At 42.6% G+C, this 17,487-nt stretch overlaps 1 protein-coding gene across 1 annotated transcript in view; it reads left to right on the forward strand.

Annotated features, from left to right (window-relative positions):
- The first annotated feature begins 301 nt into the window (after positions 1-301).
- Positions 302-17,487, forward strand: part of OPN5 (opsin 5) — a 501,550-nt gene continuing 484,364 nt past the window's right edge. Inside the window, exon 1 of the mRNA XM_085610579.1 lies at positions 302-432. Coding sequence (XP_085466705.1) covers positions 415-432 — 18 coding nt within the window. The 5' untranslated portion in view covers positions 302-414. The remainder of the gene's footprint in view (positions 433-17,487) is intronic.

A 17,487-nucleotide genomic window follows, 5' to 3' on the forward strand; every position in this document is an offset into this window, starting at 1 on the left:
AACGCATCCTCGCCCGCGCCATCGTGCGCTCTTGTTGCTGCACACCCGCGCTGCTCTCTGCTCTTAGCGGGCAATGCTTGCGCAGTATTAAGTAAGAGTTCGAGGCGGCGGAGTACAAGCAGCCAGTGAGGTGGCCCCAGGGCGCCACACCCACAGGTGATGCGCGGGGCCGAGCCGCGCGCACACTGAGCCTTCCTTTCTCAATGCCTCGAGACCGGGTGACGGTCTGTAGATAGCGAAGCCCAAAGAGATGGACTGAAAGATGCGGCAGCGAGTGAGTGTGCAGCTGAGATTATAAAACAATACTTGCTGCCTCTTCTTGACACGAGCGAGCCACTGGACACCGACCACTTAAACTGAACGCTAACAACAGAAGGCGGCTGGCTTCCAGGATGCTGGTCACATGGAAGGAAGATGCGAGAAAAGTCTGAGGTAATGTTTTCATGTTGCATTGTATAAGACGTAGACTACACCACGTTGCAAGAAACTGACAGTTAATATGCCATCGCAATATCTCGTTGCTCTTTTTTTTCTCCAGTTTTGAGAGTATAAAGCGAGGATTAACGAGACTGTCATTTGCCTGCATTTTGTGTGTTTTGTGACTTTGAATAAAAACAACGATTTTGTCAAAATGTTCTCTGACTGTTGACATACCAGTTCACGTTTATTTAATATTGTGGATTTTCAAAAAGGTTATTACAACAGGTACATATGTATACTTTTGAGTGGATCTTCTGCACTAAATTGAGGCTGTCAGTTTGTGAAAAATATGCCATTTTGCATCCTCGGCTTTGTTTTAACGATACACTGTGATTTTTAATGATGTTTATAAAATATACATTACATGTAGTTTATATTCATGGGCTAGGAGTTATGTGATTTGTTATTTTTCAAAGAATGTTTATTCCGTGGCTCCGAAAGCTGAAAGCTGTCGTTCTCAAAAGTCACCCACTGATGTCCCTCTCGCTTGCACGTGCAGGGCGCTTGTGATTCTAACGGTCGTTTTGATTAATCTCGCGCTGTTCTCATCATGTAATCATTTTTTGGCAACACATCACCTTTGTGAAGTACACGTAACCATAGAAACCGAAAATATTGACCACTGAGCATGTAATAAGATTCGGCTAAATAGGAAGTTGTGCTTCGACCACTTTGTGGTGAACTCAGTCAGGGAAATGAAGCGCTCTCGCGCGGATTAGAGTCCGATGCGTGGCGCATCATTCTATGCTGGATGCCGTAGATAGGGTTCACGCGCCTCTCAAGCAACCTGCTATGTGCACGCGGGGCACAGCAATAACTTTTTAATATAGGGTGTTTGGGCAAAATATCAAATCCAAAATATGCGAATAAAATATCGTACTAAGAATATCGTGAAGGTAAAATGTTTATTGGTATGCAAGGTTTTTATATGCTTAACTCGACATTTATGTACCTTGGCGATATATATACCTTCACGGTACGTAGATGTGGGGTTAAGAATAGTAAATCTATACTTACCTATTTGCACTTACCTTCTCGTTATTTTGAACCCCAATTTTTTGACACGCTATTCCGTCCACACAATTTTTGTCCTCAATTTTCTGTCAGTCCTTGAAAAATTGAAATGTGGTGTGGCTGTATCAGGATTCAAGCTCAGGATCTGCAGCCCTGCCAAGTTTACCAAGTCCAAGCGTGATGTGCTGCTTCAGTCCAAGGTTTTTATTGGAATTTTGGGACATAGTTTTGCTTATTCCATTATAAAACAAGTCCCAGAATTCACAGGAGAAACACTGGAGCGGCACATCACACATGATCCCGGGAGACCTGGCAGCTGTGGACCTGTATGCCACAGCATAGTAAAGAAGTATGCGTTCAGCTCACTGAGCTATCTCTTCACCCTAATGTCAAACGTTTTCTAGGCCCCGCCCCAAAAATGTACGGTATATGGACCCCTATCCTCCCCTGAAAGGCCACTCTTCATCAGGGAGGTAAGTGGAGATACTACTAAGAAATGTACCTACTAACAATTTGGGACTAGTAAGATTGGGATCACTGACTGAATATCGGACCCAAAAATATTGTATGGGCGGAATATTGTGTCAAAAGTATCGGGGACCAAAATATCGTAAAGGAAAGTGCAAATAGGTAAGTATAGATTTACAGTTCTAACTCCACTTCTACATGCCTTGAAGATATATAGATATATCGTCAAGGCACATATATGTGGAGTTATATAGAGTAAAACTTTACTTACCTGCAGAAATTTACTTTCACAGGATTTTTGTGCCCGATATTCTTGACACAATATTTTGACCCACGATATTTGGGTTCCGATATTCTGTCTAAACGCATAAGATTGATCAAAACCGGATACTGTTAAGAGACAGTATTCCAGGGGAAGGCCTGATGGAATTTAAGGACCTTTTTCAGAGGGTGGGCAGTTGTGGGTGTCCAGGATAGCAGGTCCTGTTGTAGAGTCTCCACATTGTAAGTATGTATTATTGAATGCATAAAGGCCTCATATCACTAATAGAGCAGACATCAGACCTATGTTTGCTGAACCACAGCTTCATGAGCGCTTGTGGAAAGTAATTTGAGTCTAAAGAGAGCAAGGGACAGACCCAAAATGATTCCAGGAAGTTAAATCAGGCACTGAGAATGACCGTCATCCGACCCCAGGATGGAAGAAGTGAGGAACATTAAAAAGTAAAGTATGAGACATAAAAGCGTTCAAAATGAACGAAAAACAAAAACGACGCCATCGAAAATGAAAAAAAAAATATTTAGCCATTTAGGAGCCCCCAAATATTTTTTTGCTCCTATATCTGATAAGGAATTTTGAATTTCTGACTTTTAAACTCAAGCTAGATGCTTGGCACGGGTACTAAAACATCTCAGTCTCTAAAGAGTAATGTGAGAATGTAGATTATTTATTGTTATTGGTGCACCACTAATTTAAGAATGTAATATTTCACTAATTCAAAACACGGTTTTCGCATTGAAAACCTTGCACAAATGCTGATAGCTATGGCACAAGCACCAGGCCTTTCCTTGTAAAAATGTGCGTCTAGCTCTAAGCAGCACTAAAACAATGTTTACATTTCAAAAAACAAAACTCTACAATAAAATTCCTAAACCAATTCAATACGTAGGTACAATTTAGTAAACTAAATTACACTAAAATATCACAATCGGATTAAGAAAACGAAAGTTATGAATTTTCAAAACATTAGGGCATAAAGCACCAAGATTCTATAAATGACCAAATAGAATCAATGGTAATGCTTGATTATGCTTGATTATGCACAATAGAGCGAGGGTCAAATAAACTTAGCGGATCACACCGGGCAAAAGTGTTACATTGGGGTTTAGTCATTTTTCAGAAAGTCAACCCTTTCCAGCAGGAAAACACTGTAGTGATCAAGCGTGGCTTGAAGTCAGACACGTTGAGTCTGGGTTCCCGTTTCAGTTTTGGCAAAGCTCTGAGGAGGACAGAGCTAGATTCTTCAGCTGCCAAAGCCAATTTGCTATTGGGGTGACATTGTGGGGCAGGGAAAACTTCTGTAGTCAATAAGGGCCTCTAGAGGTCAGATACCTCTTTTTGGTGATCGAAGGGAAGCTTTGAACTTCTATAGAAAAAAAAATCCAACCAATACAAACTGCCAGTTTGTAGATGTACCGATCACATATTTAATTCGAAGTCTTGGTGCCGCAACCTGGTCTAAAGAAATGTTCCTCTTTCTACTGGTGCTTGCAACCCTACTTCTGGTCTCTTCTATATTTCTCCAGGTTGTAGGGCTGGCTCATAGGGTTCAGATCTCCATCCAGTCAGGGCTCCTTTGGTCCAGTGCAGTTTACTCCTGACTGTCAGCTGGTTTTTCAACATCGATTGGACACCATTGTCCACCTTGTTAGAGCCTTTGTGTAACAGGATCGCAGCCAACCAGCCTAGTAAGCACTTTCAGCCCAAGGGTACAAGTGGAGAGCTGCTCATATCTCAAACTTCTTCACAGGCAAGTCCAGTCTTCTGACTACTCTTCAGCCGCTCAGGTTGTGTTCTGATGAGCTGGTTTTGGGATGCTACTTTTATTATGTCTACTACCTAGTGATTGGTGACAATTCTCTATCTAAATACTACCAGAATTTCCCCATATCTGCCATTCCACATTTTCAGCTGTTCCTATTTGTCTTGCTACAAACTATCCAAGAGTACCCAGTTCTGGTGCACTTCGGGATGCCAGGCCCACTGTTCATCTATTAGGGGCTCTAAAATACCATCCTGTTGAAATGATGATCCACTTCAGCAAACCCTTTCTGGCTGTTCTGATCCTAGGTTTCACCCACCCATCTGGAACAAGCGCCAAGAAGTCTGGGGCAGATCCAAGTTCAAAGGCCCTCCTCCCACTAGGTCACATTTTAAATCCCATTATATGTAAACATGCAATAAGAATCAAACCATGCTTGTCGCTTTGTAATGCCATCAGGTCACCTGTCCACTCCAAGCTCCCACATTCCAGGCTAAGTGAACAGCGGTCACTCCTTTCAGCCTCCCTGCTCCCAGAGGCCGCCCTGTTATCTCCTGGCAGAGAAGTATTTCACACCTGTTCGAAGCTTCATCATTGTCAGCAGGGAAGCCCAGCAGAAATAACTTTATTACTGCCGAGGGCCTTCCCGCAGTACCAAGAAGATATTTTTAACCAGTTACATGTACAATATATTTTGCAAAGTCTACAGTCAAAAGTGCACATGATTTTTGATAAATATTACACATGGAATTTGAATAACATGTGTAGGATTTCTTAATACAATTTGTAGACAATGGATCACAAACAGGCTTTCTGTGAAAGCTCAAGCAACCTACTTCGTGATGTAACTCTTTGGAACCATTTTTAAATACTTGACATGTTCTGCTTGTATATATTAACCACCCAGTCTTTTGGGCTAAAATACACATTATGGGGTGACTTTAGCTAATGTATGTAAATAAGCGTTTCTACATGCCTAAAAAGTTGTCTTTTGTTCCTGCGGTGGTTTAGGCTGCACCCTTCCCAGTCTCAACGGAAGGCCTGTAGCCATATTTTAAAAATCATACATGATATAAATGTAGCCGACATGTGATGCCCTTGTATGCCATTGGTGCATTTACTATGTAAAGTTACTGTGGTCTTACTTAAATTGAAGCTAGTCAATATGGTTTAGAGTATTTAACACCAGGTATAGGAATCATAACAAATGTAGTTGGAGACTGACTGACACCTTGCCAAGAGCCAAGATGCTAAAACGCAAAAAAATCACTAGGGAGCCAAATCAGAAAGTCGAATTTCTAACTCTCGACAGTAAGACGTTCTCTTTTAGCATCTCCATGTATAATGAGATTGCTTACATCTCTTTCAAAGATCTCTGAGTGCAGAACCAGCTCAGCTTTTCATTGATCCAAGGTCAATAAAAAGGGGTATTATTAAGCACTGATTGTGCACTGTATTTGGAATGACAACCCTGTGGCAGCAAGCAGAATGTATATAATAGCACTGGTAAATTATGTAGACATGAATGTAACATCTTCCCTGCGTTTTTGTGGAACTGTCAAATAGTATTTGTTCCTATTAAGAGTACAGGTTTATACGATCAAAATGATGAGATGATTTCACCTTAGACATTCCAGACAATGGGAACCATCTGAAGCTGGGTTGCTGTCAGGCTCTGCTTGTCACTCTTGCAAGAAGCAGCTTTTGCAAGTTGACTCAAGACACCCCTCTTTATTGCAGTATTCCTGATTAAAGACGCTTATGTGCCTCTGAAGCTGACTACACCGATAAAGCCAGAAAAGGATCGGTGATCAAGCTGCCTTTTCTGGATGTTGGATGAATATGAATCTCTCAGGCCATCAAAAGACTCAGTAGTGGAGTCGGCTAAACCAGGCTTGCTGGCCATTTTGAATGAAGTTCACACCATTCAGGAAGAAATAGCCATTAACTACAACAGTAGAAGCTGTTGGTGTAACGTTGGAGCTAATAGAGCGCAAATTGGATTCTATTGCCAACCTCCTTAGTGCAGCTGCAGGCAGCATTACTGTACTGGATGATATAGTGAATTTTAGAAAAGGCATTGAAAGTACTCTGCTGATATGAGTGAGTCAATAAAAAGTACAGGGAATCGGGCACAATATTTTACGCATACTTAAAATGCTGTGGAGATCAGAGAATGTCCTTATGGAATTCCTTATGAAACAACTGATTCATAAACGTTGAGATGTGTTTAGAGAAAGGGGCAAACATATTCGTGGGTCCCAACTTGTCCTTGGGGCCAAACTTCAGCTGCAAATAGCCAATCTCTCACTTACTGTGACAGAAAAAATGGGGCCAATTATGATGTCAGTGGGACTGACACTGACATCTCTAACCACGATCAGACCACTACATTAGGATGCAATCGGGCAACCGCATTGGCCCAGGGAGAAACCGAAAGCTTCCAACAGTTTTAAGGAGCCCGTCAGGCGGTCGGTCAGATTGCATTCCCCCCGGGGGATTACTATCCACCTTTCTGCCAGCCGTTTCATGTCAGTTTTTCTGACATGTAAAGGTTTTTTGGGGCCCCTAGCAGCGCACCTTTCCATGGCCTTCCGTTATGGGCCCAGGAGGCACCTGTGGTACCCCACCTAAATATCCCTGCATCGTGTGGCAGGCACTGCATGATGCCTGACACGGGGTTCAGGGATGTATGAAAACTTGCCTCTGTGCATTGGGGCTTGTGCTGCTGCCCTCTTCCGGGCCGCAGCACAAGCCTCAATACAAATAGGCATGTTTCCGACTGCCTCCGCAGCGGTCTGATCCTAATTTGGCAGGCGGGATCACCGACTACCTGTCGGTCAGTCCCGTTCCCGCAACAATGATCATAATTGGCCCCCATGTTCTAAAGACTTTTAGGGATCAGAATTTGAACTTTCCAATACCATAATTTGAGGCTACCCTGGCTTCATTATATATGTCCAGAAGTGAGGATTCTTTTCAACACCACGTATTCAAAAGTTACATCAGGTCGAAAGGTGGTCATAGACTTTGCTAAAAGGAGGTTCCTAGCTAGAGAAGCCATGTGAATGAATGAATGAAAGAGGATTTATAAAGCGTAAACAGCTGCATCCAAGGAAGCATCCCAATGCTAAGCGAACAGACAATAACGGCAACCATTACACTCATTCAACCAAAAACCATTTGCATTCTCCAAATAAAAAAGTTTTCAAATTTGCTTCAAAGACTGATTCTAGTACTATACCACAAAGCTGGTCAGGCAGAGAGTTCCAAAGGCGAGCAGACTGAAAAGCAAAAGACTTTCTGCCTTCTCTGGCCTTACATATTCTAGGGACACAAAGAAGATTTTGATTTACTGAGTGGAGTGCCCTGAGATGTGTATACTTTCTTGCTTTCTCCTCGATATAAAGCGGACCTCTTTTATGTATTGACCTATGTGTAATTATAAGTGTTTTAAAGTTAGTTCTTTGCTTGATTGCTTGACTGGTAACCAGTAAAGTAACTTTAAACCTTTTCGGGCAGACTGTCGATTGGGAATATTCAGGACCAGTCTAGTAGCTGTATTCTGTGCTCTTTGCAGTCTATGCAAACGTTTCTTTGGTGGTCCCAGGAACAGTACATGCATAAACTAGCCTAGAAGTTATTAGAGCATGTACACTGTCACTAAATTGGCTTCCAATCAAACAAGGTGCATCCTGAAATTAGCTTGCACATTTCACAAATCCTTCCTTTCTGAACCTCCCAAATATCTATCCCAAAACTAGCCATCTCAAGAAGAAATCAGAAGTTATGCAGCTCTGACACTCTTTCCTTGAGCTACCGGTTTGCACAAGAAAATGGACACTGAAACAATTCTTCTCTGGGAGTTCTACAAAACACTGGAACTCCATATCATAGGTCATCAGAAAAACCTTTCTCACAAAACCTTCAAGAGTTTAATGAAAAAACTCCTTTGAAGAAATACTTCTGAACCTGGGTTCTTTGGGAAGAAGACCACAACCAACACCCTAAAAGAAAGCATTGCCACCCGGGATCCACATAGATAAGATAAATAGATACTATCCTTTCAGTTTTTAGTGCAAGAACTTAGGGCATGATTTACATGTTGGTGGAAAGGGTACTCTGTTGCAACCGCGGCAGAGTACCCTTCCAGCAAACATAATGGTCAGATTCAAAAGCGGACGAGCTTTGGTGTAATCACGGCATAGACTGCTCTGTGTCCACTGTGGTTATACCCCTCCGACTGTCTGACGGACTAAGGGCTGTCAGAGGTTGACCTGTATGTCACCCATCTAATTTAGGTGAGTGGTCATACAGGTCAATTTTTACTGCCAGGAAAATCTGGCTGTAAAAGGCATTGGAAACTGTAAAATGTCCTCCTCGCCATGTGAGATAATGCTCATGGCGAGGTGAGCTATATTTTTTTATTTTCTAAAAGAAACTCCTGGTTTGGGTTTTGTTTTTGAAAATATATATTTTTTAACTTTGTCGCACAACTCCACCTTGTTTGATGGCGCTGTACGGCAAAATTACAATGCATTGATACAAATTGCCCTGACGGTGGTTGCTGTCAATGCATTAAATGTCCGCTGGCCCAACAAACATAAATTTGGCAGTCAAGACTTCCATCAGTGCGACGGAGTACAATACCCATCTGCCCTGCCAGTGGACGGTTCGACCACCAGTATATAAATGGGGTCCTAATTCATTAACGTTTCCTTCAGTAAGCATCTACATCTTGATTGCTCCACATACATCACTGTGAGAATCACACTTTTATCATACATGGTAATTGTATGCTGCCCTTTCAGTCTTTAAAGCCCTCTGACATCCTGGAGTCTCTTCTATGCTATACAAAACCACAAATAAATAAATAATAAATATTACCGTTGTATGCTTCACCTGGTGAATCTGTTTCCCTTAAGGGTGGCATTTTGTCCTCCTTAAGTTCAAACATAGCCAGGACTGAAACATCAGAATCAAATTACTAACAAGCCACACAAAAATCAAGGTTACCTCCTCACCAGGACACATAGTATTGTTTTTCATAACCAGGGCTCCCACGTAGACGTGGGTAGCAGCACGCCCCGTCCCGCTGCGGGGCGGGAAGACCCCGATGATGAAGCATGCCACCAAGGGTCCTTTTGGTGGGTGAGGGGTATTTAAACAAAGCTGTGTGCTTTCCACCTTTGTAGGAGACACTCGTAGTCTAGAGGAACCCGTCTATACTTTCCTATATGGATGGATTCCTTTGTTTTTTTACATCTTCCAGGCTGCCATGGTCTAGAGCTTCTTAGCCCGCCTAAGCGAACACGCTTCATTTTGTAAACCCCCATAGCCCAAATGTGTTGACGCAAAACCAGCAGTGGCCCGTGCAGGTAAGAGCAGTGGGGCGGAGTGGGGGTGGGGGAACTCGACAGACAACAACGAGGGAAAATGAAATATTTATTTCATTTTTCCCTCGTTGTCGCCTGTCGAGTCAACCCCCCACCCCGCCCAACCGCTCTCACCTGCACGGGCCGCTCCTGGTCAAAACCATGAACTAACAATCCTAAATCAAGACACACAAATGAGTGTTATTCCCTCGGCGTGAGAGAGTTGACAGAGCAAAACATTTACCATGGCTGCAGTGGCATAGCAGGGGTGCCCTGGGTCTTAGTGCAAGAAAGGATACAGACTCCCCGCCTCCTGATTTGTTTGTGAAAAAACTTCCATAAATTTAGGTGCAGTTGGCCCCTCACATACTTTAGACCCAATATCACTGCATCAGCTGCACTATCGCTTGCTCAACCTCAGCATGGCTCCAGTCCACAAATTCATGGGAGCTCTGAAATTAAGTGATTTCCATGAAATTTCAGCTAATTTACTGACCTTTCATTCAAGCCTGAACAGGCTTCAGCCTGAAGTAACTGAATTGTGTTTGTAGAGTCCTTGTGTCTTCAACCTTGAAATCTCACAGAATGTGGAAACAAATCGAACGCACCTGCTCATTGGCTGCATTATGCGGGGTAGTGTAAAAGGTCACTCACAGACACATTCAATAACATCTGTGACAGACATTCAAAACATCTCTTATCAACAAGTAGGATTACCATCCTGTTGGGCGCCTGACTGAATAATGTGTGTACTTTTAAGAGACAGTGCAATAGCGCCGCCGTGCTAGATAAGCCATGAAACAGCTTTGCAAACTGCCCAACATACTAATCTGGAATATGTTTCGTACTAACCTGTCCAAATAGTACTACTGTGTGACTCCTTACCTCGTCTACAAATCAAACCGTGCACATGCTTTGCACGATTTTGATTTAGATTCCTCATTACATGATTTTTATATCATGAGTGAAGATCTATACATTTTATAGCCCCGGTTCCAAAATAATGCATACATCTACACATCTTAGCCATATATATTCAGGGTCTTATTTACAAGAGGCCTGCGCAGCCGAATCATCACTTTTTTTGGCACTCCGCTGATGCAGGCCTCTCAATCATACCTATGAGGCATCGCAAAGCCATCCTGTGTGGCTTTGCATGGCCTTATAGATTGGAGTAGGGCAAGACAGCGGAAAGCGCTGCCTTGCCTTACTCTGTGTCAAGGAGGCTTTCCATGGGCGTTGCGGTGGGTGTTCCCACACAACACCCATGGATTTTGATGCTGCACCAGATTCACAAAATCACATAAATCTGGGGCAGTGCCAAAACCTTACGCCACCCTAGAGCAGGCGAAACGAGGAGAAATGTTTTCAATACTCCACATTTTTTCCTCTTTACACGTAGAACGAGGCAAACACCTCCATGGGCTGTTTTTGTGCAGGAAAGTGTCCCTTTTTTTTAAAAAAAAGCAACCCTGCCAACAACGCAGACACCCATGCACCATAGTGAAAGGGTGCCTGCGTTGATGCTAGGCAGCAAATTGTGCACCATCACTAGCTGAAACTTCAGGAATGCACTGTGCCTCGTAAATATGGTGCATACCTGCCCTTTCAAATTTGCATAGGGCAGCATAGCACAATGACTTGTGGTACTGCCACACGCCATTTTTTGTAAATGAGGCCCTTCATCTGAAGTAAATTTGCGGAAGCAATTTATCTTAAAATCTATGAAAATCTCAGAATTCAAGGTGTACAATGCACATGATTATGTATATAAATGGGCAAAAAAAATGTGTGATGTATTTCTACACTGCTTTTTCTACAAAATCCTTTTTGCCTTTTAGATAAATCCTTCCTTTTCACCCTCTTGAAGTCTAGGGGTGCAGTGTTTGTTTTGCCTTCTTTGAAAGTATTACTCAAGATAACATTTCCACTCTTTTCCAGGATGAAACAGTCCCTGTAAAGTATTTGTAAAAGCCTGTAGTGTTGATGCCTGTGATACATATATCATTTCCAGGACTCAGCACATTTTGCATGGACTCTCTCCGGAAATGTCCACTCCACCACCCTATAGTTACAACTACAGACAACCAACTGCCTTGGTACATGATACAATTTGTATATGAACTGACACAGATTCTGTGAACAAGAGAGTGTCCACCCTTCAATCTGTTTCTATGGGTAGGGGAGACCTTTGATGGTCCTAAGTGTAGCAGAGCGTATGTATGCAATTAGCTAAATCAGTCAAGGGAATGGGAAAGGCATGCCGACTACCTGGCCACAGCAGAGAAGGACAGCAGACTGCATAAGCTTATGCAGACCTGGGTTTAGTTGCAGGGCCACAGTTAAGAATTCCACTCAGCCTATATCTCAGTTATCACCTCTTACCTCAATAGTTAGAGAAAACCTTCAACATGAGCATCACTTACTTACCGTGTGCTAGTACCCTCCTTGCACCGCATTTGGCAACTGTTTGGAACAATTAGCAAACCGAAACATATTGAACAACCTAAAGCAGATAGAGTTGAGGCCTGAAATATTGTTGCAACAGTTGTATTGCCCACACATTTCTCTCACATATGTGAGGGATATCAGTACTGAGATCTTTCGTAATAGGAGACATCATGTTCCTCTTGATGGTGTTAGAGAAGTAATTGATATAAATGACTGCTTAAAGGTGCAATATTTACATTGTAAAAGGAGCAGCTCATAGCAATTGAGGCCAAGGATTTGACTGTCAGATATTTCAGTGAACACTTAGTGAATGGGTCAATACACGACAATGAACGACAACACTTTGCACATGAAAGAGTGCCACTTAGAAGATGTGCTATCTAAGAAAAAAACAAGCAGGTTCTGCCTGTGTATTGGTGGTTTGGAGCCTTATCTAGAAGATCGGCCATGCGTGGAATGCAATGACCGTTTTTTAAATGCATTTTGCTGAATTTTAAATTGTCATCTGAGCCATGGATTTAAAATGATATTGGAAACTTCAATTAGGCTTCAAAGACTGAGCAGATAAACGAGTTGCCTGGCTGTTTGGGTTAATATCTCCACAGGACGTAAAATGGGAACATCTATCCCAAAGCCCCCTTAACACTGAGGAGCCGAATACGATCTCGGTCCGAAACCCTCTGACCTCCGCTCTGAGGCTTTCCAACCGAGATCGTCAGTTTTACTTCTGACCAACTAATTTCAATTTAGGTGGTTGGAAGTGAAACCGGCTGTTCATTCTGGCTGGCTTCTGATGGGCTCAAGGAGCCTGTCGGCCAGTCGGAGACCAGCCCGTAATCCATATGGGAGGTGTTTTACGCCGTCCAAATTATGATGCTCGGTCTCGGGCAGGCTTTCCATGCTGGACTTTCTGACATGGAAAGCCTATCGGAGAGTGAGTTTGAGGGCCCCTTGCAGGGCCCCCTTCTCTTACCGGACTCCAGTAGGGGTCTGAGGTGGTACCTTGGTGCCCGTGTTGATTCCTGCACCATGTGGCAGGCACCCAGAGGTGTCTGCCATGCAGTGTAGGGAAGAACATAACCTCCTATTTCCCTATGGGAGCTTGTGCTAGGGCTGGTTTACGGCCGTCACACATGCTTCCATAGGGAAATGTGAGTATGCGACCGCACCATGTGTGGTTGCATTGTAATTAGGCAGTCGGGACCTCTGACCGAAGGTCAGTTGGTGCTGTTTCCGTGACAGTATCGGGTGGACGCAAGTACGGCCGACATCGTAATAAGCCCCTTAGTTGTGCAAGTAGAATATCTAAATTTCTTGTTGATTACCTGTGCTGAGTGATTTTTCATGCCACTCTAGAGACGAGGTGAGGAAGGCAGGAGGGAGAAATGCTGTTAAAAATGAAACATACGTTTATGCATTTTGGACTGTGGCTGTACATATATATGTGGTTACTGACTTCCTTAAATCAAAGTTACAGAGCTACCAGAATTGACAACTCACATATAGGCTACTGGGGACACGATGCAGATAGACATTACATGATCTTTACTTGTTTGTGTGTGCATTATTTGTCTACGTGTTGATAACGTCACACGTGTCACAGGCATTGGCACATCTTCACACAGTCTAGTTTGTGCCCAGAAAGGGCTTGAATGTGGGCATTACACTTCCAGCCCCGAACAAGGCCTTTCCGAATGGAAGTTTAGCAGCTTCATTTGTGATTTACCTAATCTAGTTTATAGGTGCTCAATTAACAGACACATTGCTTTTATCCTGTGTAACAAATGCGAGATGCATGCATTAACACCCCCACCTTGCTTCTTAAGCCTTATTGTTAGAAAACGATACAAAAGATCCTAATATTGGGGCATGGTAACCATCCCATTGTTTGCTGAAAATTGAAGTTCTGATTTTAGGTTCAGTGCCATTTACGTATCCTGGGGCAATACGCTATTCAGCAAACAATGCGCTAAATCAGCGCATGCAGCTGTGATCCAGCTGACTCTAACATAGAAAGGGAATTAGACTAATGGGTTAGGGATGCGTGGAAAAACATCAACATTGAGGTGTCTGTAGCTGTCATGCTTCACTGATGTTTAGTTGCTGTGACATTTACAATTGTGATGACAATTCATGTGCACAAGAATAAAATGTAACCAGTTCTAAAACTTTATAAAATACCATTTTCTGTGTGTATGTACTAATTTGTGGTTCGATGTGGCTCTATGATGTCACCTGTAGACGTAAGAGAGTCTCTGACTGGTCTCTTTGACTCCTATCACTCTTACTTCTTATGTGCTTTACACAGTAAAAGTGGTGAGAGACATTTGCCAGGGCTCCTCTCCTCCAGCAAGGTCAATTAATGCATTTTGGGGTTCAGGACGACTACAGGAAGTAACCTTAAGAATCTCTGAGGGGATGACACTTTATTAGTAAGGACCACACCAGAATTTAAAACGCACAGCATGTGACCCCATGAAATAACAAGTACAATGTACAAATAATAAATGACTTCAAAACGTACAGGTGCAGTTCAAAAACAGGGCTGAGGTTCAGAAGGTAGGTACCGAGATCGCACTATAATCAATGTGTCCCTCTGCCTTTATCTGAGAGGGGCTCCCCTTTCTCCTTTCGGTCTCAAGGATTTCTGTGCCCAAAGAGGCACACGGAGGGCAGCAACCAGCCCAACAAACCCATATCTCATTGCTCATGCTAAGGATCACCATAACCTCGGCTACATCAGGAGGCCTTGCTCTTACTTTCAAGAGATTACCGAGCACTGTTCGTTGGGGGCCCTTCTTTTCGTGGTTCACCCAAGATTTTGTATTCATCTGTAGTAAGAGCTTAGTGCTTGGCCCAGGCTTCAAAGCAGAGCCCCCCTGCCTTGTGCTGCCCAGGTCTTTATCTGTGAACAGAGAATGCCCTTGCTTGGGCACATAGTAAGTGTTGCAGATGTGGCTTCTAAAATGGGACTGACTTCAGCCTGGACTCAGTCTCTGTCCTTTCACAAAGACTGGTCCAAGCACTGCTGAGACTAGAGGAGCTGCACCTTGATCAGTGTGTCTCATAAGCTACCCGAACTGTGGAGCATCTGACACCCCAGGGGAGCGCAAGCTGGTAAAATGTTGACTTCAAAAGCTCTCTAAAGATTCTCCACCTTCAAGTAAAAAAAGATAATGTAGCTTTATTGGAAAATTACTCCTTATGTATTCTTTAACAATTGCATTGATTCTGAAAAATAGTTGTAATTCCTGCATAACTTTAATCCAGCTTTCAGTGCAGTATATATCCAAGCCTTCCATGTCGGTTGTGCTGGTCTTTGTATTAAATCATAGTTATTCTGGCCCAACTGGCCTTATTGTTTGCATAGAGACCGGTGGCCATTGTCTGGATGGGGATGAGGGCCCAATGCTAACACATTGGTTAATGGACATGCCAGAATGAGGGGTGGCAGAGGATCAACACATGCACCCAACATGTAGAGACGAGGGGCGTCTGAGGCCATGATGCAATGGGCCCAATTATTGGGTATGTTTCACAGTGATAATGATCATTCTAGTGAGGATGAGTCCGAGACAGAAGTTTGAATGAAAAATGGGTACCTGCACTGGATGTTTCCCAGATGACCAAGTGGACAATGATGTTTGTGGTATAGTGTTTGCTGGACCTCTTGGTTCATATATTGTTGAGTTGAAGGGACCTCAGACCAATGGATATGTCTGCCTATGTCTTTGATTATATTATGCAACAATGTATGGTCCCGGAAAAGATTAAATGATGGCTCCTGTTAATATTGTCATGATGCACTTTATGGTTTGTTGTTTTTCATTAAAAATCAATAAAATAATTTTTTTTTTTTTAAAGGTTTTTCAGATTTTGCCTACGTTGAGACTAAAGTTTCTTTTAATTGTTTCCTTCATATCTGCAAAATGATTTTGCTTTTCTTCTTCTAATCTAAACTGACGGTACCTTGTACAGGTTATCCGTAAATGTGTACTGCCACTTATGGCTTCTGCAGTACATGGTGCATGGTACAACCCATCTCCTAATGAGTCCTGAATTGATTCCTACCACAAAGCTCAATCAAGGGTGTATGCCTACAGTTAACCAAGCTCTGGTTACCTGTTCTGTCAAAAAAATAGATGGGTTGTGCTCAGTGATTCCAACTCCAGCCCCGTTTTGTTGCACTGCAACAAAGCATCTGTAATACAACCTAGAGTTCTCCTGCTTTCCAGGAGCCAGGATTCCATCACAAAAGTAAACATTTGCCACAATTCCTAGCATCTTAATGGTAAACATTGGATTTGGAACAATCTACAGTGGTTTCTACACAATCTATTTGAAAATATTTTTTATAAATCCAAGTAGCAACGGAAAGGTGCCAAATAATTATTAGATATTGTTCCATATAAAGGTGTGTAACATTGAAAGTTCGCCCTGGAGGTCTGCACCCTTTGGCCTTATTTAGAGATTGGGGACAGGATTCTTTTTCAAAAAGTGATGGTTAGCCCCCCCCCCCTTTTTATTCTTTAATCATGCTGCAGAACATTGGGGATGCTGGTCAGCACTGGTTCTAAAACGTTTGACTTCTATGGACCCCACATAATCATTCTTGGGACACAGGGACCCTCAATAAATTATTATTGGAATCACTGGACCTCCACTGAGTCATTGCTGCAAACCGGGGGACCCCAGCTGGCAAAACAATACAAAACAAATGCAGAAACAAGCATTTATCAAACAAATACACAAATGATAAAACATCTTATTTATCTTGCAAACAAATATTTTAAAAAATCTAAATTTTAATGAGAAGTTTGAAGCTTTTCTTAATTCAATTACGAACACACATTGTCCAAATGATATCCTGTTTGATACACTTGCACTGCTCCCACATGTGAATCTAAGGATACTGATATCATTTTTAGCCTGCAGTTTCAAATTCCTTCACATTTACGGAACGTTTAAAAATTTTAAATTGTACATTTTGTTTCCTTATTTAAATACACTTTATTAATCTGTTAATGTTATTCAATTTGCTAAACAGTGGTTTCCCCCCTGAGTAGGGTGTGCACACCTCTAGGGGGCCACAAACAATCACATTAAGAACCAGTGTGTGACAGCATTGCTAAAAATCACTGGTAAAGCCAATAAGTCTCATAGCTGTCCTGTTACGAGTGCAATAAAATATAAAGCACTTAGAATATGCTAGACGGGACATCTGCCATTGTCATGGAGTGCCAAGTCTACCAAACTCTAAATAAGGTCCTACCAGACTCTGCTGTCTGGTTGCAAAAGACATATTGTGGGCATACAAGAACATAGAGGCACTTGCCTGTTGTTACCATCGGCTGCCTTTACTGTCACTCACATTTGCCTACTTCTTATTTGATGGTTTGCATTGTTCATCTGTTGCTTGTCCCTCCCCTGAATGATTGCCAATTTACCTATATCTGTACACTGCTCACTTTTAGGGAGTTACTTTTTTCTTTTGTCTTAAGCACCCCACAAGAGTGCATGTGTTTTTCAACTGTATCCCTAGTGTGCTTCTCTAGCCACACTGCATGTTGTTCTCTCTCGCTTGTGTGCTCCTCCCCACTACCGCCCTGATGCACTCACCTTCGTATGCTCCTCTCGTCCGATTTAGTTTGTTGCCC

The sequence above is a fragment of the Triturus cristatus genome, chromosome 6 (assembly GCF_964204655.1).
Source record: "Triturus cristatus chromosome 6, aTriCri1.1, whole genome shotgun sequence".
Classification (NCBI taxonomy): Eukaryota; Metazoa; Chordata; class Amphibia; order Caudata; family Salamandridae; genus Triturus; species Triturus cristatus.